The 21,643-nt window shown below is 48.4% G+C and overlaps 6 protein-coding genes across 6 annotated transcripts; 3 read left to right on the top strand and 3 right to left on the bottom strand.

Moving 5' to 3' along the window:
* Nucleotides 1–774: 774 nt before the first annotated feature.
* On the top strand, nucleotides 775–3,576 carry GGS25DRAFT_527483 (uncharacterized protein; the record flags this gene model as incomplete). Its single annotated transcript, XM_049265093.1, has 2 exons — nucleotides 775–2,973; nucleotides 3,033–3,576. 2 exons carry the CDS (start codon nucleotides 775–777, stop codon nucleotides 3,258–3,260), a joined length of 2,427 nt encoding a protein of 808 aa, XP_049121734.1. The 3' UTR covers nucleotides 3,261–3,576.
* Nucleotides 3,577–3,607: 31 nt separating this feature from the next.
* Nucleotides 3,608–7,055, bottom strand: GGS25DRAFT_517243 (subtilisin-like protein; the record flags this gene model as incomplete). Its single annotated transcript, XM_049263352.1, has 13 exons — nucleotides 3,608–3,707; nucleotides 3,771–4,003; nucleotides 4,070–4,157; nucleotides 4,220–4,325; nucleotides 4,381–4,496; nucleotides 4,564–5,855; nucleotides 5,917–5,973; nucleotides 6,028–6,085; nucleotides 6,167–6,263; nucleotides 6,333–6,396; nucleotides 6,466–6,481; nucleotides 6,536–6,855; nucleotides 6,927–7,055. 13 exons carry the CDS (start codon nucleotides 7,053–7,055, stop codon nucleotides 3,608–3,610), a joined length of 2,676 nt encoding a protein of 891 aa, XP_049121733.1.
* Nucleotides 7,056–13,578: 6,523 nt separating this feature from the next.
* On the top strand, nucleotides 13,579–14,890 carry GGS25DRAFT_48017 (uncharacterized protein). The gene is made up of 2 exons (XM_049260060.1): nucleotides 13,579–14,236; nucleotides 14,299–14,890. The coding sequence occupies exons 1-2, from the start codon at nucleotides 14,058–14,060 to the stop codon at nucleotides 14,729–14,731; spliced, it is 612 nt and encodes a 203-aa protein (XP_049121732.1). The 5' UTR covers nucleotides 13,579–14,057; the 3' UTR covers nucleotides 14,732–14,890.
* GGS25DRAFT_48046 (uncharacterized protein) lies at nucleotides 14,795–15,523 on the bottom strand. The gene has a single exon (XM_049260095.1). It carries the CDS (start codon nucleotides 15,433–15,435, stop codon nucleotides 15,049–15,051), a length of 387 nt encoding a protein of 128 aa, XP_049121731.1. The 5' UTR covers nucleotides 15,436–15,523; the 3' UTR covers nucleotides 14,795–15,048.
* Nucleotides 15,524–15,567: 44 nt separating this feature from the next.
* On the top strand, nucleotides 15,568–16,981 carry GGS25DRAFT_48013 (Pre-mRNA-splicing factor of RES complex-domain-containing protein). The gene has a single exon (XM_049260054.1). It carries the CDS (start codon nucleotides 15,801–15,803, stop codon nucleotides 16,842–16,844), a length of 1,044 nt encoding a protein of 347 aa, XP_049121730.1. The 5' UTR covers nucleotides 15,568–15,800; the 3' UTR covers nucleotides 16,845–16,981.
* A 712-nt stretch (nucleotides 16,982–17,693) lies between these two features.
* GGS25DRAFT_47997 (Rap30/74 interaction domain-containing protein) lies at nucleotides 17,694–20,219 on the bottom strand. Its single transcript, XM_049260047.1, has 2 exons — nucleotides 18,579–20,219; nucleotides 17,694–18,527 (listed from the first exon to the last, which is right to left on the bottom strand). Exons 1-2 carry the CDS (start codon nucleotides 19,959–19,961, stop codon nucleotides 17,826–17,828), a joined length of 2,085 nt encoding a protein of 694 aa, XP_049121729.1. The 5' UTR covers nucleotides 19,962–20,219; the 3' UTR covers nucleotides 17,694–17,825.
* Nucleotides 20,220–21,643: the final 1,424 nt, after the last annotated feature.

Raw genomic sequence — 21,643 nt, 5'->3', positions numbered from 1 at the left:
CTAGGTAGTACCAGAATTCAAGGTTCTACGACTTAGTAATACAACGTTGAAAGGCTACCTAGTAAAAACCATGTAGCTCTGCACATGAATAACGGCATCCTGTACATAGGTAAAGGTACCTAGTACATGCATAGGTACTAGGTATCCTACTGCTAAAAAAGTGACAGGTGTACCCTAGCCAGCGGCATTCAAACATGGATTTGTGGCTGGTGAGCCAGGACTAACTTTTCTCTCCTTATTGCCGATCGCGTTGCCGTCCTTCCCTCCAGATCGTCTCCGGTCTCTCTCTTCTACACTATGCACCCACCTACTTGCCTACATAGTAGGTAACTTGAACTTATAAATCCATAATTGTATCAACTACCTAGGCATCTAGGGTATCCCATGGGTTCAACCCCATTTGCTTCTTATCTATATCAATAATGAAAGGACCCTCGTACAATGTACTCTATTACCTGAATGGACTTAACCTAGAGTCCTATTGGGCTTACAAATTATTTATTATTTCACTGCTGATTTTACCGGGCTGATACGCCGCGCTGGCCTCTATCAAACAAACCTTGTTGGAGCCTTTAAGATCTGTTTGCTACATTAAAACACTAGCCCACAGTCTTGGACGGCACTCGTCGTCACAACATCAAGCTTGATTGCCCAATAGGCTACGACCCTTGGGTAGTACGGCCTGATTGTCTATAATAGACCAATTAGAGTTGAATCGAAGTCAGCAACTAAGTCCCAGCTTCTACCATCAGTTCTAGGACCAACGTTGTTAAGATGGCGACGATAGGATCGGCAGTGATCCCCGAAGGGCCAATTATCCCCAGACCGATGAAGTCTAAACGTAGGATATTTCCTTCTGAATCCTCACTCATTCTCTTAGGATGTCGTGGTGCTGGGAAACGGACTTTGGGGTTCATCGCTGCTAGACATCTTGGCCGGCGGCTTGTCACAGAGGATCATGCTTTTGAACAAGCTACTGGATGTAGCAGAACTACATACTTGCAAAAATATGGACGAGAAGCTTTCAGTCAACAAATGGCGATTGTGGTTGCTGGGATGATAAAGGTGAACAGAGTCAACTGTGTTATAGAGTGTGGCACTGGCACCTTGTCCCCCGATATAGAGAAGGTACTCTTGACATATATTGATACAAATCCCATCATTTATATTCATCGCGACAGAGAAGATCTATACAAGCTGCTGGATCTACCATTAGCCGATGCGGAACGTCTTCTTGCCGCTGATCAAAGACATCGTGAGTTCTCCAACCTCGAGTACTTCAATCTTTTCGACCCTAGCAGCGAAGGCCAGCCTACAGATGATGGTGCACTCCGCTCCGCATCCACGAGCCCTGCTAGGTTCATAGGTGCGAAACAAGACTTGAAGAAATTTCTTGATCACATCCTCGGAAAATGCCTGACACGTTCGTGGGTATCAAATCCTTTCTCCATGGCAGCTGTACCGCCAGAATACCGAACTTACACATTTGTTTTCTGTCTACGGCTCTCGTCATTACTCAGCATGGATGTCGATCTAGCCACATTTGAAGCCCCGGGTGAAGCCGTGGAGCTCATAGTTGACACTTGGCCAAACAACGTGCTTGATATAATTGCGGCCCAGGTAGCTTTGATCCGTCGCAAATTGGATCTCCCAATCATTTACAGCGTGGAGGAGAACCCGCGAGAGGAACGGAAAAGAACTTTAGAAGAAAGAGACGCTATGGACCTTAAGTTGTTGCTACTGGGTATTCGGCTTGGGGCTGAATATCTAAGTCTTGATCTCGAAAGAAGCTCCGGTCTCGTTTCTCATGTGCTTGCTACCCGTGGTAGAACTAAGATAATCGGGAATTTTCTCGTAAAGGGGTTCGGCGCACCTCAATGGACCGACGAGTCATACTTCGAACGCTACCTACTTGCGCAACAACTCGGATGCAACATAGTTCGGATTGCTCGGTTCTGTGCCGTGGACAGAGCCGACTATGCTCGAAACATTCTTATGGAAAAGATCAATGCCTTGCCTGACCCAAAGCCCTGCATAATCGCGTACGATTACTCAGTTTTTGGTGTGGTGGACCCTTTTCAGGGTAACTGTATGAACCCCGTTGGGCACGATTTGCTTGAGAAATCGTCACGGGAGCAATTAGTCGGCGTTAGCACAACGCGAGGCACACTACGCAGTATTTTTCGAAAGGGATTGTTACAACCGCTCAACTTTTACACGTTAGGGTCCAATGTGTACTATTCGGCCTCCCCATCCATGCATCGAGCAGCATACGAGCATTACATGATGCCACACACCTTTGAAGCGAAACGTTGCACATCTCTGGAAGAAGTTGACAGAATTCGACGTGAGTCTGGCTTTGGTGGTGCTTCGTTAGCAGCGCCTTTCAAAGTTGCCATAATGTCGCGTATTGATCATCTCAGTTCCCACGCTATTGCAATCGGTGCAGTCAACACCCTTCTCCCATTACGTGGGGATACAGACTCAATCTTAGACCATGCCAATTCTCGAAATAGGTCTGGCCTTGCAAGTAGGTTTTATGGCGATAATACGGATTGGAGCGCCATCGTGACTTGCTTACGTCGAGCTATCAGCCCCAGAAACTCGGTACAGCCCTCTCGAACGACAGCCCTAGTGATTGGAGCGGGAGGTATGGCTCGAGCAGCCATCTATGCGTTGATACGACTGGGTTGTCGGATTATTTTCATTCACAATAGAACAACGAGCAAGGCAATGGAAGTTGCGGCGCATTTCAACCAATATGCTACGGAGCAGAAGCTCTTTAGCCGCCGAACCGAAGAACAGATTTGCCGTGTAATCGATTCACCCAGCGACCCATGGCCAGATGATTATCAACAGCCAACCATGATCGTGTCTTGTATTCCGGCATCCGGGACGGATGACAATCCGCCAGTAGACTTCAGAATGCCATCGCAGTGGTTGAAAAGTCCTACTGGCGGTGTAGTGATCGAGGTTCGTAGATTGCTAGTATTCTTCCTTGATTTTGATCATCAAGCTAATCTTTTTTGCAGTTAGCATATGAGCCTCTCATAACACCCTTGGTTATCCAGGTGCGCAAGATTCGCGAACTTGGCAACACCTCGTGGGTTATTATAGACGGCTTAGAAGTGGTAAGCGACATGGCCATGGAAGCTTTTGAGTTGATGACTGGTCGTCAAGCACCCAGGAGGCTTATGCGACGAATCTGCAATGAGACTTGGGAGAAAACGAGCGCACCGTTCCAGCCGCAGGGGAGATAACTACGGCGAGACATTTACTTCGATATTTTAATGCTTTACGCGGCCTTGAGGGGCTCACAGATGCTCTAGTTCTATCAAGCTAGACGAGTATCACGAAAATGATGGAAGAAAGAGAACCTATCTTGAAGTTCTGGGCCAAAGTCCAGACTTTGTTCGAAATTACAGTATGTTCCTAGATACCTAGGTACCTGACTAATAAGTCTCTTTAAGCAAGAGGACAGCTTATATCCTATTCATATGATATCATGCCCTGCGATTGCACATAGGACCTCTTGCAAATAGCCTATATTTGGATCTAATTGAGGTCAAGCCGAGAGCTGACCGAGGTATACCGACATACTCAACACCTAATAATGGCCCAAAACCGTGATTTGAGGAGTCTTATAAATATCCCAATCTCCCGAAACAGCCGGGTCTCCAAATGGTTTGAGTCCGGCGAAGCGCCATCTATGAATTGTCAATAAAATAATTCGCTGAACCCACGAAGGATATAAGGATGGGGTTACTTACGTGTAGTTACCATTCGCGATTTGGCTACCATTTCCTAGCTTCCCGAACCACCAATGAGTCCCACCTCCACGTAAATTGTCTGTTATGGGATAGGTGACAGTATCATTGGGATTGTCATATCGTTCATCGTAGGTTGACGAACCAACCCATTCCGCTACCGGTCCAATATAGCCATTCTCGCCTTCTGTTGGTGGGTAAGACCACAGACTCTCGTTCCAGTTGGCTTCGTAAACCTAAAACACAAAAAACAGATTATCAGAACTGCGAGGTTTGCACTGCGGATAGGGATGACGGCTTACATCCCAGCGGAACTGCTTGATACCCCAGATGGTTCGGGTATAAATCTTTGGGTAGTCTTGAGAGGCTCGGCTAATATTGAATGTATAGCTGTCACCAGTCAGCATCTGAAGAACGGTAGTAACCTTAGAAGAATGGAATCAAAAACATACTAGGACTTGACCGACAGGCTTGTTGAATAAGCCGTAGACGTGGAGAACGGAAACGTAGGGTAGTTGATGGAGCCGTTAAACTCTGCCTTCAAGTCGGTCGCGAGTCCTATGAGGGTTCGATCAGTGTCACCTCTTTAAATATCTCTGCGAGTGTTGCTCACCCAAGTAAGGAAACGAAAGCTGTTCCCCAGAGCTAGAGGAGAGAATGACTTTCCCGCTATATATAGGGAACCCGGACGAATTCCAGCCCAACCCTTGGGGATTAACAAAGTCGACCCTGAGTTACATATTCCATTAGCTGCTTACATTTCTTTTCTCAGTTCAGGGGTAGAAAGATAACTCACGAAACAGTCTTGCTCTCGCCAGCCTTCAGAGAGAAGTCTCCAGGCAGCTTAACATCGACAGCGAGCTCTATGGGCTCGATCTCATCGAACGACTTGACCCGTCTCGACCACCCAGACTCGACATTAAGCCAGCCGACGATCTCGAGGCCGCCGGCGCTCTCGGACGAGAAGCTGTAGCTGACGTCGCGGTCGGCGGTGTTCGTGATAGTCACGGGGTGCGACGGCTGGAAGTGCGCGGTGTCGTTGAGCACGAACTTGTCGTACTCGACCTCCGTGCTGTAGTTCACCACCTTGAACCCGTTGACCAGCCCGTTGCCCACCTGCGCCACGCTCGCCGTGAACGGAAACTCGGTGTCGGACCCGTCGGACCACGGCACGCTCGTCCCGCTCGATATGATCTTCTTGCGCAGCGCGTGCGCGAACCCCTTCCCGTGCACCTCGCGCCCGCCAAAGGCCCCGACGTACAGCGCCGCGATGCCCGCCACGTACGGCGCCGCCATCGACGTCCCGCTCATGATGGCGTAGTCGCCGTCGAGGTACGTGCTGAAGATGTTGCCGCCCGGCGCCGCGATGTCCGGCTTGATGTCCAGGTCGAAGGAGGGCCCCCACTGCGAGAAGATGTTGGGCTTGCTGGCGTCGCGGAACGCGTACGCGATCGGGTTCTCCGGGTTCAGCGAGAAGTCGGCCGTCACGGACCCGTTCGCCTGCACGAAGTCGATGATGGCCTGCCCGATCTCCGCGGTCACCAGCCCGATCAGCGTGCTCTCGTCCGAGGTCCCCGGCTGCGCGAGCGGGCTCTCGTTGTTGTAGAAGAGCATGTACTCGGCGCCCAGCGCGGCCAGGTGGCCCTGCTTCACCGAGAACGCGCAGGTGCCGCGGCGGACGAGCGGGATCTTGCCCGTCAGGTTCTGCGTGCCGGCGGGGTAGGGCTGGCATGCTTCGGCGGGGTCCGAGGTGTTGAAGGCGAGCGGCACGACGGGCCACCCGACGACCGAGGACGGGAAGTAGTAGGTCGAAGGGAGGTAGCCGAGCGTCGTGGTGTTGGTGGTTCCGCCCTGTGAGAAGTTGGCGCCGAAGGGGAACGAGGGGAACACCTCCCCCTGCACGGAGGCGACGCCAATCACATTGGTGCCAGATGACCCCGTGCTGCCGTAAAGTGGGCCCTTGTCCCCGTCGTTTCCGGCGGAGATGGTGACGAGGATGCCTTCGTCCACGAGACGGGAGGCGACTTCGGACCAGGCTTCGGAAGACCAGCCGCCGGGCTGGTTAATGCTGGCCGTTATGATATCAACCTAAAAAGGAGGCTTGTCAGTGGAAAGTCTAGAAAGGGTGTTTGGTGGGTAGTATACATACGCCATCGTCATAAGCTCGCAGGAATGCTTCAATCAGCGTTTCTGTGTCGGTATAATCCTACGATGCCTTGTTAGTTGCATGCATCCCTTATACAAGCCTTCAAATACTTACTTCACGAGCAAACACCTTGTATGAGTACAAAGTCGCCTCAGGGGCAACACCCGTCCATCTATGTAGAAGCGTTTTTTTAGTTAAGTTCTCTCAGTGACTAAAACCAAATATAATGACACAAAAAGAAAACAGTACTTACCCGTCGCCCTTGGCTGCAACGATCCCGGCAACATGGGTTCCGTGGCCCATAAGGTCCTTAGGGTCACTATCCGGTGACTTGTCGCCTATAGGCCAGCCTAAGAATAAACCGTAAGCATTTTACTTGGGGAGTTTTTGTTTGTTGGAAAGAGATGAAATGTCCTTACTCCCATCGCCAATGAAGTCGTATCCGCCTGCTACTTTAAAGCCAGGCCCAAACCCACCACCGAGCTAATTCGGTGATCATTAGCATTTTCAGGGGGATCTGAATTTGGAAGAAGACAAGAGCTTCAAGCTTACAGCTGTGTGGTTGTACCTTGAGGACGATAGTTAGCAATTAGATACTTAGGAAACGATTCGCAATACTCACCAAGTACCAGTATCAACAACCCCCACCTTGGCGCCTTTGCCAAAGATGCCCGCGTTATGCAGCTTGTCAACTCCCGTGGCGTTGTGGGAGGTGTAGTTCAGGCTCTGCGGGACGTCGGCGCCGACGATCTGCGGCGCGACGGGGCCCAGCGAGACCTTCTTGTTCGGCCAGACGTGCAGGACGTCCGGCATCGCCTGGAGACTTTCCACGCTGTAGGAATCGGTCTCGATGCTGGCGCCCGAGAAGATGGGGTTGCTGAAGGTCTTCACAATCTTGATGCCATCGGCGGCTCTGAGCCCATCTCGCCTATTTGCTTGGCCCTTTAGGTAGAGTTAGATCACAAATATCGATAGAGTCTCTAGAACTTGGAACTTGGGGAATTAATTCTTACAGGCGCATACTCCACGATGTAGCTCCTCGGAATGATGGTAGTAACCGTGCTGTTGTCGTCAGCCCGGCGGCTCAAGGCCGCGGCACCCCCGGCGAAGGGGAGCGCCAAAGCGAGGCTCAAGAAGCGCATCTTGATTTCCTCTCGACTACCTATGTAAGCAACCTACGACGCGGCGAGGCAAGCTTGGCTAAGAATCCCTCTCTCTCTCTCTCTCTCCTCGACCGCACAACGGCTATAGCATCATTTATATATATACCTACCTACCTTATGCGTATTCGTCTTCGAACAGCTAACACAGGGCCTAGCGCCATTTTGAAAACAAATACGAGATTTACCCCACAGCAACGACATTCTGCCAACGGGGAACTAGTTATACTACGTACCATATTACTAACCTTGGAGCCTTAACTTACCATGCAATGTTTTTTTCTTTCTTGCATCGGTGGTAGGTAGGTATCAAGGTGTAATCGGGGGGACACGATGTGACAGTGATCAGGGGGGAGGACACTGCCCACCTACCGCGTTGAGCCAAGTCGTCCGTATAGAGTCGACATGCGCGCCAAGCCCAAAGAAAACGACGTTGCGTTCACGCAGGGGTGAGATGTCGTTCGATCGATCGAGAACGAGAACTACCACAACAACAACACAAAAAACAAAAAAAAGCTCGTATAATATTCAGGTGCCGGTTCCGAGATAATGGCTTCGTGGGCGTGATAAGTTGTAGGCACCTATGTAAATAGGTTTAGCTGGAACGGCAAGAGCCTGAATTGTAGGTGAAAAGAGATTGGCTGGTATGCTCAGGCGACGGATTACCTACTACGGGATAGGTAGGTGGGTTTTTTTTCTCGATTGCGGTTAATATATAGGATGTGATATGGATGCTACCTACCTAACTATAAACGAACTCCAGAAGATGTTGGTATGGATGTCGCCTTGGTTATCGATGCTGTAGCCAAAGCCAAGACGCGTTCAAGATCTTGCTTAGGCACCTCGCTTTCGTATCACAGCATCAATAGGTATGCTATGATGGATACCGATGCCTGGAGTTGAAATTAGGTACGAATATATATGAGCTGTTTCGATTTGCCATGTCGCCGTTATGCTACAAGCGACAGGAATGTCCGCAACAAGCCGAACTAGCTTCTATATCCCCCCCCCTTTGTTCACTCTACATCATCTAGGTCTCTTAACCCCCCTATCCCCTTTCCTCTCAAAAAAATAAATGTCCCCTGTAAAGTCTACATATTCTACTTTAATCCTATCTTAGTGATACCAGGGGCTCAAATATCAGGTATACTACGACTCACCGGTCGTCCACCCCAGCTCTTGGTTCTCCGGGGCCCCAACACTTTCGAAAGCCAGTAGCTGTACCCCCTCTCTCTCCTTCTTCTTCTTCTTCTCCCCCCGGGGAGGCGAAGAACAGGGCACTGATTACACGATCGTCGCCAAGACGGCGGGGAGCTCGTGGCAATCGAGGCCGATGATGAAGGCCCAAATGTAGACGATGCAGAAGAGGAGGCACACCAGCGAGTACCTAGCAGTTGAGCACCCAGTTGTCGATGCCTTCGAGGTCGGCTTTAGCAGACACGACGGCTACGGCGAAAAAGACGGGGGGCTCTCGAAGCTTTCGGTTATGACGGCTTCAGCGGGTTCGACAGGGGCGTGTAGCGAGTCAGGTATCGGTAAGAGACGGTCAGTTCGGAGGTTCTTATCTCATCGTAGGGGTTGACGGAGGAAGAGTCTGGAAGGTATAGTATGGTATGGTCTGGTCCGGTCCGGTCCAGTCCGTAGAGGATAATACTCACCCTCGCGTCCTGTGAGGGACGGGGTTTGGAGATAAATCTTTGAGGGTTGTTGATGTCGTAGTACTGGGCTGCCGGGCTTAGAATTGTAATGTCTGTGGTATGTAAAAGCAAAGTCAACCATCATCTTTTAAAGCAAGTCTCTTTCTATCACCCTCTCTACATATATTGTTGCAGGTCCCTCAGGCACCATAGGCTCCACTAGGTCGAGCCATATGGCCCATATGGCCCTATGTTGGCACTCCGCCACTGTAGTTAGGAATCAAGCAAGCTTTCTTCCTTTCCTCTTCTTCTTGGTTGCAGCAGAACAATATATATACACAGATATATGTATACATGAGGGACTCCTACGTATGTATGTATGTCTCCGTGAGAAACACACCAGATCATCATGTAGTACCAAACCCCGAGAAAGGCCAGGGAGGGTGAGATAAACGAAGCACGTACCAAAGCGAAGGAAAACAATGAATGCAAATGCCAAGAAAATATACCTTCATGCATTAGCAGAGAAGTCTTGTCTTTTTCATGCGCATGAGAGAGAGAGCAACTTGCACAAAACCACGAGAGATTCGTCACCTGTAACGCATCTTGGACGAGGTATGCTATGCTTGACGGAAATGAACATTTATTTACCTGCACGGCATCTACATGATGGTTTATGAGGTGTTCTGATGTCAGGGCTCGCGAGATACTGAGTAGTGTCAGAGTATACCGCCACGCCAACCAAAAAGTGAAAAAGTGAAATGATCGATCTCTCATTAGATATCTCTAATTTATACCAGTGTATATCTGACACACCCCTTCAGGCTTCGAGGCATAGACAGCAGCGAAAACTGCTTGTTTTCATTCACTGGATGCTTTTGCCTAGATTCGAACCCAGAGTATTATGGGACTTTTTTTTTTACCTGTTTGTGGGCTTTGTTTGTATGTACGCCTAATGGGTAGCGGCATCTGTAGGTAGGCACTCAAACGGGATTAAGCAAATGAGACTCTTAATTATCAGAATATACCGCTACGCCAGAAGGTGGATGATTGATCTCTCATTATATGCCCGTAGTTTATATCAGTATATCTGATAAGTAGCTACCCAGGTAGGTTCGGAGGCACATGATACATACTTGGTAATAGTCTTTGAGTGGGCCATGTCTAGGTGCATAACATCGACAACCAAGATAGGCTCGTCAATCTACATATGTAGGTAAGTAAGTGTTTATGTACCTAGATATATAATTATACTCTACCGCTGGCCGCTGTAGTTCATCGTAAAAAAAGGAAGTGGAATTAAAACCTTGAAGCGGACATTGTGTATTGGTGAAATAGATGTCAATGTAGACTGCGGTATGATCACTATTGTTTGTGCCATCCAGTCAACTACTTCTTACTTGCCCGAGCCAGAATTGATTTCACAAACGTTTATTATATGTATCTCTGCCTCTGGGTTGATATGTATAACCACTGAGAAGGCATAAGTGCTGTCAACTACCACCTTATAACTACCAAGCCGTCCATATCGTATGGATGAGAATCCCAACTTTGGATGGAGCATAGACTTCTATAGAATCCGTATGTACTACCTGAACATCCTGAGATTTCAGGCGCATCGTCGAAGAGCTTGTCAAGGTGGAGGGTAAAGGTTCCCATAACAAAGAATAGTCTCTAAGACAGACGGGTAGGCACGTGAGCGAGACAAGAACATGGCACTATTGAAGCAGCCACCCTTCAGCCATAGAAGATTATTGATGCAGGGTAAGTTCAAACGAGTCAGACCAGAAAAAGGTCTACTTACCAAACTGACGATGATGTCTTCAAGTGGCAAATGCCTAATTATACAGACGAAACGAAAAGGGCTCTAGGTTAGATAGGTAGGTAGGCTTCTGATCCTTTATTGATCACAATCTACCTAACCTAGGTAAGTACCTAGAAAGTTGGGCTAGGTTGGTGATAGAAGTGATCCGAATGATGAGATCAACAACCTTCACAAGTTCACAACACCTTGCTCACGGGACAAGGCGGTTGTCTCCAAATTATGTCATCATCTTTCCGAATTTAACGAATCATCTAAGGTTACACAGCAATTAGCAATGTATTTATTTTTGAAAGGATTGGCTATTATTTACCTGCATTTCGAAAAAGGGAGAGATATTTATGTACATGGAAAGAAGATCGAGAGAGACAGGGAGAAGAGAGAGGGGCATATAACGGCTTATCGTTAAGCGCTATCAGCTAACTATGGGCAATAGAATACACTGCCCCACCCCCGCTGCTGCTTAAGCCTTCAGCAGTTCAGTAAGCCGACTCAGCCGAGCTTGCCTAGGTAGCACTAGGTTAGGTGACTTTTCCGGGGTTTCCTTGCCGTGCAAACCCGAACCATCTCCTATCTTAATATCTAATACTTCGTATACATGTAGAATCTAGATAGCAAGTGATCAGTTGACGGTAACAAATAATATTAATAAAACATCGGGGCTTTCAATGTAGATATACGCCACTTCACAATCAATCTTCAAAGCTGCGAGCTCGTCTGAAAACAGACATGCCGAGCTATGTAGGCTAGATAATGCGGCGACCAGCGCGGAGAAGCGCGATTCATACCATCAGCCTACATATGCACCTACATACCAGACAATTAATTATGTAACCTAGGTACATATTTATGACCATCTCTAAACTTCAATCTTCTTATCGCCCGCACACATGGGAACAGGCACATGGCCTTTCTGATTCGTCCGCGTCGTCCTATCGCACTTGCTATGCACGTTCGGGCGTGTGGAGGGACATGGATAGAGTGTGTACATACATATATACAGTAGTACCTACCTACATACTGTAGCGTGCCTCGATTTGCCGATATTCAAAGGCACGACAGATGAGACAACGGGCTGCCTTCTTTCATCAAGTGTACGATAAGCGTATCGCAGGTAGATATGTAGCTAACGAACCCCCTTTCATGGGTTAAGCTTGATGGCCAAGAAAGCGGGCGGGATTGGTTCAAGTACTGTAAGTTACTTAGAGTTAATGAAACGTGAAGAGTAAGATGAATTTCTTCTTAGCTGGGAAACGTGATATCTCTCAAGTTCAGCGACTGGAGGATTTCACTAGGTAGGTTAGGTTAGATCAAGGCCTCAAGTCGTGAGAACAGGGAAGAAAGAAAGAAAGGAAATAGGTACCTATGTACTAGGCAGGCAGACATGTGCTATTTGAAGCAAATGACATCGTCGAGTCGGTAGCACGAGCTGAAGGCAAAGGCAAGGCCGATCTTCTGAAGCATTCCTCCTACATACCTACACTAACCTACATACATAGAACCATTTACCTAGCCTAGAAATAGCCGCCTGATTTTCGTCATCCGGGGAGCCATGCGACGCAGCCAATTAACTAAGAGATTCATGCCACCCATCCATCCCATTCAACCAAGCCCCTGGTCCAGCTGCCTCTCTTCCATTCCCAGGCAAAGGAGGGAGGTCACCAGCTCCTGAGTCCTATTCCCAATAACTAGGTAATATCAACCACTTTGATCATTGATACGCAATCGGAGAAAAGTACATGTGTCTGTGTAAGTAAGGTACCTACCTGGGTACATAACATTGCCCAGTGATATATTGGATTGAAGGTGCCCAGGCCCCAGGCCTTAGCCACCACCCCCCCCATGCTCGTCATTGTCACACGCACATACATACATACACTACCTACACACAGCCGACCCCATGAAAAGGAGGCATTGAAGATACATAGCTAGCTAACCTAGGCATCTAGGCTATTCATTTAAGGACCTCGAGACCTTTATATTATTTGCCATTACTTCGTAAGGTAGCGTCCTAAAGCGCACATATGGTACGCACTGTACCTTCGTAATGCGCAAGTACTGTATTAGTTAGAAATTAGATAGGGAGTGTTGGCTTCAAATTAGTTCCAGTAGGTAACTAAAATTACACATGCCACACGCTGCCAGAATCTGGTCTTGTTCCAAGACGGTAACCTATGTATTAATTAATTTCATTCCCATGATATGAATGAATGATATGCACAATGTGGGTGATACACAGTTAAGGGGATTGATTGATTTAGTTACATACATAGAAGAACTTGAAAGTACAGCCTTTCTGTGATCCAACAGTACCTAGGTAGTACGTACCCTAGGTACTTAAAGTAATCAATTAACCTAACGAATTGATTGAGGTCAAATATCACATTCGTATTGTTCATGATCGAGTCTCTTGTTCTTGTCCTTGTTACATATTTCCTTGTATCTGAAATTAGCAATTGCATATGCATATAAATACCTAATATTTGTTTGCGAGGGCACATGCGTCATCGGCTCCATCAAAGGTGAAAGCGCAATCTGTAATCTGTTGGGGTGTTGTTATCGATAATTAACACCTTGGCCCTGGACCCATGCTCATTGCTCACACCTGTAACAGTAACCGCAACCGCAACCCGCCGTGCCTTCAAGGTTGGAACGCTTTTAGAACGGTTGGAACGGCGTAAGTTCACATCGCATCATTTCAATACTTCCAAGCCTAGCTGCTGACCTATTTAGCACATTGTAACTTGAACTACACATCGCACTTATCTTTGTTGTACTAGTTGTACCTACCTTAGTACCTACCTACCCGTTAAACCGTACCCCCCTTATCCAAGTCCCTTATCCAAGTCCTCTACAGTTCTATCAATCCATTATCCTACTCTCCTTATCCCCTTATCCCCATATCCCCATCTGAGTCACCCGGCCTTTGTCTTGCTCACACGCCTTTTCCGCCTCTGACACAACTCGGAATCCCGAAAACAAAGCCACGCTTTCCCATCACTTGACGGCGTCCCACCTGCTTATTCTTCTAAGTTCCCCTTTCTCCCCTTTAGTCTCTTCTATCATAATTTCGTCAAACAGTATACAAAGCAATTTCCCTACTCGTAAACCTCGCAAACAGCAAAACACACAAGACCTACCCTTATCTTACCTAATCGTCATCTCTCTCTAACCTGTGACTCGACCCTCGACCCTTTCCCCGATTGCTTGATTGCTTGGTTTCTAGAAAGCACCAAGCCCATTCAACCCATCCACGTCACACCCGTCTGGCTCCTTTTTCCATCCCTACGATTTAGTTACTTTTTCTTTACCCAGTCTCCACGGCTTGTCCAGTAGACCCTCCGCCTTGCATCATCGTTATCGCCTTATAACCAGCAATTCATCTTCGACTTTCATCCGCCTTTTAGTAGCAAGACCCAACCTTGAAACGACGTTCTGAACACCAGCCAAGACCTTCCTCAAGGATATATAAGTTGATCCAATACAGTATCTTAGAACCTATAAAACCCGGTATTATCCTGAACCATGGCTTTTGACCAGACTCGAGACTTCCGAAGCTCAGCCCAGGACTCGAAACGATTCAAGGAGCACACCGAGAAATGGTCGCGAGGGGTTCGGCCCCTGAATGGCCACGAACACAACTTCTGGGATGATATGCTGAACGAAGGCCAACGCGACAAAATTCGGCCCGGACGGCACTTCCAGTAAGTAGATCAATGATCCATCATGTATCGGCACAGTGCAAGAAGGAGTGCTAACAAATTAGCCACATTCGCTTAACGACCCAGAACATCGTTAAGCCTCGTGGAAGTGGCCAAGTGCGGCATGACATTCCATCGAGCCATTCGCGTGCCAAGATCGACGCGCGAGCGGAGTTGCAAGACATGTCCAATGTCTCGCGATCTCTTCACGAACTCCTTCCCTCACCTCAGGTCCGACGAAGTTTCAACATCTCGGATAATATCCTATACAGCTTCGATCGATCGGATAGCCCGGGGAGACCCCTAACGCTCGACGCCTTCGTAAAGACCAATCCAAAGGAGACGGAGAAGTTCGTCGAGAAGGAGTACGAGATCCTAGACAACAATGGTGATGCTCTCAAGGGCCGAAAGGCCCGGCAGAATCTCCGTCGCAAGAATAACGCGCTACCAGTAGGAGAACCTGACATCATCGAGGATGACGGCTTTGAGCTGGTATAACGAGTATCCCAACTTCGCTAGAGCTATCGCAACCGGTGCCATTACTTCTCGACTATATCTGTTCCTTTGCTAGGCTTGTTAGTTTGCTCATCGCGGTATTCTCAGTGTTTTCTTCTCTTCGCCGGAGTTGGGACGGCCGGGGCGACATGGCATATTGCCGCAAGGGAGAAACCATATTAATTCCTGAAACGACGAGATGATTGCCTTCTTTCCCTTGTATCGACACTAGACTTTTATTCTCACTTCGCCTCATTGTCTTCGCAGGCATACCTTTTCGTTTCTTTTCGACAGCGGCGCATTATTGTAACAAGCATATCCTACCTGGAACTCTGGTAGAGGGTGTTGAGCTTGACTCTATCGACGAAGACAGTACTAGGTAGTGTTGTTAGAGGAGGACAGCTCGGCGCATCGTTCTTGTCATTATAGATTGGGCAACCAATGAAGGGTAGTGTTTTCTTTTTCGGACGCGAGAACGTTCGGAGAGAGAGCAGTCTGCTTTTCTTTGTTGAGTGCATTTGGGTTTGTTTTTCCTCGTTACGCATAGTATAGTACGTTGCATGAGATAAATATCTGACATCAATACATGCCGATGCACTTTTCATACCCACAACACTTGTGAGATGTTGGAAATATTTTCTTGACTTGTGTCTTGAACAGAGGGGAAGAAAAATAAGCGGTGACAATAACAGAGAAACCCGGGTCATATTTGATACATTTTGACTCTTTGATTTGAATTCTGTGGTATGGTCCGTGCTCTATTATGTAAGACACCTACTAGTAGGTAGTACATAGCTAAACGGTTATCTCTTATCGGAGTAAATAATCTAATCGCGATACCTACAGCTCCAAGGTAGTAAGCTACAACTTATACACTACAACATTGAACAGAGTCGTCAAACGTCTTTGTAAAGCGCCTTTCTCATTTTCTGCACACATAGCCATAGTAATGCTCAAGCACCAATAACGCAGATGCTGATACCCTAACAAACCAATCCTTTCATCCTATCCTATCCCGACGAAACAAACAAGCAAACACACCCCCTATCCCATCCCTATACCCATCGCCACCATGGCGTCCGACAAATTCGACTACATCAAATCCCAATACCTCGTCGCGGACCCCAAGCCCTCCAAGAAGCGGAAGCGCAAGCAGAAAGACGACAGCAGCAGCAACCAGGCCGGCCTCATAATCGCCGACGACGACGAGACAGGGTGGATGCGGGCGAAGTCAAACCAGAACGACGACGACGACGACACCGCCATGGTAGCTGGGACGAGCGCCGAGTTCCGCAAGGCGAAGAAGTCTGCGTGGAAGGTGTTAGGAGGAGGAGGAGGGGGACTCACCACATCGGCATCTCTCGCCCAAGACCAGCAGCAACAGCAAAACAAAGACGACGAAGCCGCAGACGCAATAATAGCTTCGGCGGCGGCCGAAACCGCAGAAGCAGGCAACGACAACGACGCGCCCGCCATAATGATGTCCGACGGGACCTACGCCGGGCTCCAAACGGCCGCCACCGTGTCCGCGCAGCTCGAAGCGCGGCGGCGCGCCGAACGGGCCGAGTACGAGCGCGCCTCGGGCGGAAGAAACAAAAAGCACGCAGCAGAAGAGGAAGAGACGATCTACCGGGACGCGACGGGGCGGCGCGTGGACGTGAGCATGAAGCGGGCCGAGCTCCGGCGCGAGGCGCAGGAGGCCGCCGCGAAGGAAGCAGCCAAGGTCGAGGCGCTGCGCGGCGACGTGCAGGTCGAGGCCGCGCGGAGCCGCCGCGAGGCGCTCGAGGACGCGAAGGTCATGCCGGTTGCGAGGCACGCGGACGACGCGGAGCTGAATCGGGAGATGAGGGAGAAGGTTAGGTGGGGGGATACGATGGCGAGGTTTGTTGAGCCGCGTGTAGCAACAGAGGTGGTAGGGGCGAAGAAGAAGAAAGGAGGGATAAAGGGAAAACCGGTGTACAAGGGTGCGTGGACGCCGAACCGGTACGGGATCCGGCCGGGGTATAGGTGGGATGGCGTGGACAGGAGTAATGGGTTTGAGGGGGAGAGGTTCAAGGCGATCAACCGGCGCGAGAGGAATAAGGGGTTGGAGTATGCGTGGCAGATGGATGAGTAGGTAGGCAGCTACTACAAGGCTACGTACGATTACACTAGCCTAGATAGCTTCCTACATTAGATACCCTAGGCGTAGAGTATGAGAGGCACATGGGGGCCTTTTCAAGAATGTGAATTACTACCATATTTGACTGTTAACCGTCTCTTCTTTCGTCTCGGTGAAATTTTTTTTCTTAAAAAGAAGGAGAAGGAGAAGGAGAAGGAAAGGAAAGGAAAGACCGAGGGCCATCTTGTAGGTTCTACGTTTGTGACATATTATTATTAGGTAACTTACCCGTGGTCCTTTTCAACCCTTTTCTACTGTCTGCCAACATCACGGTGAATTCCTTTCGTCCAATATTTATGTACCTAAGCACCAACCCATTACGTACCCCGTTGATTATGTACCTGCTCGGGAGGCAGGTAGCTACATACCTAGGTATTGGGCCGGAAGCAAGACGGAACACAGACGCAAACTTCACAGAAACACTACTAGTGATAGGATAGGGGGTAATTTTTACAATCTTCTCAACTCACTTACTCATCCCGCCCCCCTCTTCCCAAAAGAGGCGCCTACTACTCACCGTAGAACAATCGAATCGAATCAAACCAAACCAATTGAGGACATCGTCCAATTCACTACGTCTTCTTCACAATCATCACACATCTTCCTCGCGAACGCCATAGGCCAGTTAGACAGACTAAGTGTATCATTTAGTTTCTCAACTCCCCATCCCTAAGCAGCATCTATAACTCGAGGAGACAGCCCTACTAATAAAAGCCCGAGAGTTTGTTAAAAGAAAAGCCAACCGACGTCCTATTTTTCTTTCGCCGAAAAGGAGAAAATTTGCGAAGAGCGTATGCCATATCAATAAACGGTAGCTTCGTATCATATTTGAGTACCTACCTACTCTTAGGAAGTAGGGTTTGGCATTCGACAAGCCGTGAAGCAACTTGGCCATTAAAGTACGCAAGTATCCGATGTTCACCGCCGCCTACGGCTCTAAACTTTGCGACGGAGTAACTTATCGGCGTTGTTGAAGATGGCATTCTCCTTCACCAGCTTCAGCCAATCCTTCCGTAGCATACCACCAGGTTTGTCGACTCGGTCTTGGAACTTCTTAAGGAAGTTACCAACACTGATGCCTTCTGGGGGAGGTGGCAGGGCACTGATAATCTCTTGGGCTGTGATAGGTCTGAGATTCTCCGAGCTCTGAGCTGGAGCGCCTGGGGAATTGGCGCGAGAAGCAGCCGCAGAGCCCTTATTGGTAGCACCTTGGGTCGGGACGGGGCTACCAGCCCGTGAACCTACAGGTGTACCTTTAGAGCTCTTTCCGCCTGCAGTCGACAGACCATATCGCATCTTCTTGCCTCCGGCACCGTCTGACATTTCACCGGCGGTGGCTTCGCCATCACTAGTTGAGCCAGCGCCGGCCTTCGTTCGCTGAGGTAAGGGCGTATTACCACGACTATGTGCAGTCTTCTTTTTCTTACGGGTAGATTCAGTGCCACTGGAGTCTGAAACCATGGGAGATCCGGGTCGCTTGAGAGACTTGCCCTTCTTTCCCGCCTCGGCAGTCTTCTTTTGTGGAGTGTTGGATCCCTTGGTGGAGTTACCTCCGTCCTTATCCTTCTCTGCCTTCTTTTCTGGATCTTCCTTGTCTTTGTCTTTATCTTTCTCGTTGTCAGAATCACTGTCGGACTCCTACAAGTATATTAGTTTGAATCAAGAAATAAACAAGCAAGTAGATATTACCTCAGAAGAAGCGAAAGGATTTCGCCCGTTAGAAGAATCGCTGTCGTACTGGAACTGCTTATCACGTCTTTTCAATGCCTTCTTGACACGTTCGCCGTGAAGTTTGCGACTCAATTCCTCTTTCAACTCATCTTCCTCATCCTTCTCAACTTTGACTTCATCAGCTTCGCCAAAGAGATTAGCATTAAGCTGATCTCGTCGAATTCGAGTGTTAGCTTGCTTGATCTCCTCATCTCTATCTGGTTCGTACCCAGCAGTCTCGTCGTCATCCTGAAATTCGTCTCCCGACATATCTATGTCATCATGATCCATTTTCTCCTGACGTGAAGCTTGCTTGAATGTGCCACTTTCTTGCTTGACTGGCACACGGCCATTGACTATAGCTCGAGACTCCGCCATTGCCCTCTCGGACTCTTGGCGCTGGGTGTCCCTTATCGCCCAACGACCAAGAGTGACCTTCTTGTTCATGGCTTTCTCTGCATCCTCAATTGACATGACCTGAAATGCACCACGTTTCGATTGGAATTTATACCATTTCTCTAGGGGAATTACGCGAAACCCGTTCTTGTGAATCTTCAACGCAATTTTGCAATCGGACAATGGAGCTTCATACTGGCCGACCCATACGTTCTTGCCATCAGCATCCTCCAGGTGCCACGGCAGGGCTTCTTCATATCGAATCTCGGCTTGTCTCTTCTGCTCCTCGGTACGTGCTCCATGATGAATTTGTAAGCTAGGCTTCTTCTGTTCCTTCTGTTGTTGTTTTCCCTTTGGATTCGCGTCTTTGACAACGGGCGCTTTTTGAGCATTATCAGCCGCGCGCTGAGCTTCTCTCTGCTCTTTTATCTGCGCAAGTCTTTCTGCCTCAGCTGTATCGACCGTTTCCTCCTCCTCGACAAGAGGCTCCTCTTTCACTTCACGACCAGGTGGCGGCTGTCTAGGATCGCGTCGCTGCAATGTAACGGGTCGAGTGAAGTCATCCTGGTTAGTAGGGTCGATACCTCTGTCAAGCTTGGTATTTCTGGACCCAGGTGGTGCAAAGCGCATGATGTGGAATCGTAAGCCCTCTTTAAGGGATTTCTTGGTGAGATACAAAGGATACTCCTCGAGATCTTCTGCGGGAGGCGCAGGAAAAGACCATCCTCCATTTTGACTGCGCAGCGCGTCGAAGTTCGGTGGGCCTGGTTTATTCTGTGTCGGGCGTGGTGGTGGTTTACTAACGGGCCGGGAACCAGTATTCGCGGATGTGGAAGGTTGTGGTCGACGCACGGGTTTTCTTGGGACGAGGGGATTCACAGCGGCGCGTGGTCTGCGCAACGGCGGCGCGCCTGCAGGAGGGGTTGGCCTTTGGCCGTTAGGGCCCGCAGGGGGTGTTGCGCTCATTGCGAGAAGGTGAAATGGGATGAGGTGGTCTAAGATTGGTGATCTGGTTGCTAGCGAACCTCAGAGAATGAGGTAATGACAGAAATTCAAGCCAACCAGTATACAGGTTCTATGTTTCGCGAGTGTTCATTGGTGCATGGGAGAAATCATATGTAGAAGTTAAAGAGGATCGAGTTCGGCTATGACGCGAAGGCAGCGTGGAGACAATTAATAAAATGGAATCAAAGGTAGCTTTGTCGCGTCCGGGCTGATCAGAGAATAAAGAGAATTTGGAAACAATGTTGCGTGTGGTGAGGTGAAGGCCGCTCCAGTCAGTACTACAGACTACAGGCTGCAGATGAACTGCAGACTGCAAACTGAAGCTGATATTGAAAATGAGATTTGTTGATGTGTAATGGAGAGAAAAAAGATACAGGTAAAATTAGTAAAGTGGAAAGGCGGCTGTGGTTGAATATTGATGATGAGAGAATGAATTAGTTGGAAATGATGGAAGTTGTAGGTGTGCAGTTCAAAGTTCTATCTAGGCGCCTTGCCTTGCTGTGGTGCCTTGCTATGGTGCCTTGCTGTGCTGGGTCCGATTTCTGTAAGGTTAGTCAACCTTGAAAGTGTGTCCGTGCAGTGCCTTATTTTAGGTACATGGGTACGTAGGTACCTAACTACTTCAATGTTGCTTCAAGTTCAGACTGTTCAGTTCCAAAATCTGGGCCTGTGATTCGAGCTGTCAGTGTTCAATGTTGGTGAATGACGGATCTTTCAATTGTACTGGGTACATTGGGTACATACTAACTACTAGGTAGTAGGTACTATGTAGTAGTATTGAAAGTACACAAAGAGCCGCCTGCCAAGCAAAGATGAAAAAGTGGATTATGTGGGGTGACTGAGCAGTACCTATAACGTCACTAAGCAACTTGCCATTATTATCGGATCAGGTACCGTAGGCGGGGGACAGTGCTAAAGAGCAGGAAGACGGCGCTGTAACAATAACCCCCAATTGTACAACGCATACCAATATTAGAACATTGAAGTATCCTATCTCAGATACAAGTTACATAATGTACCTACATTAAAGTACGGAATTTACTTAGCTCTCACCCCGATGTCTTTAGTTGAAAAAAAGAAAATGTATGTAACTATGTAGCTTATTGAACCTTGAACTCTCCATCTTGAAGATCTACATATATAGTAATGCTTGATTAAGTCTTCTTCCAAACACAGCCAATCATCTCATTCTCTTAATAGCTTTGGTATGAGCAGTCAACTCTTAGATATGTGAGGCTCTCACTTGGTACATTATCTACATACATTGTCTACATCGCCTTAATTATACATACATATGTACATATCATCCCCTCCCCTCTTTTGCCTCTCCCTCTCCTTCTTCCTCTCGCTCGTGGAACATCTGTTCCCCTTACACATTTATTTACCACTTTCTTATCGTCGTATTGTGGTGAAATTCACACTCCGACCTGGTATCGGCTCATAATACATACCTCAGGCACCCAGTACTAGGTAGTATTACACAATTAAGGATTGTTGATGCCCACCCACTTCATACCTACTGGGCACTGCAGAATTATTAGGTAGCACGCTATTCTGACGATTCTTATTGGACCACCATACATACACACTTGAACAGCCCTATGATATTGTCTCCAGCTACGGTCTAAATCCTCAAAGTGCAG

Source organism: Hypoxylon fragiforme (assembly GCF_022984875.1).
Source record: "Hypoxylon fragiforme strain CBS 206.31 chromosome Unknown GGS25scaffold_1, whole genome shotgun sequence".
Taxonomy (NCBI): Eukaryota; Fungi; Ascomycota; class Sordariomycetes; order Xylariales; family Hypoxylaceae; genus Hypoxylon; species Hypoxylon fragiforme.
The sequence above is the reverse complement of the archived record's forward strand: the minus strand, read 5'-3'. Positions and strand labels throughout refer to the sequence as shown.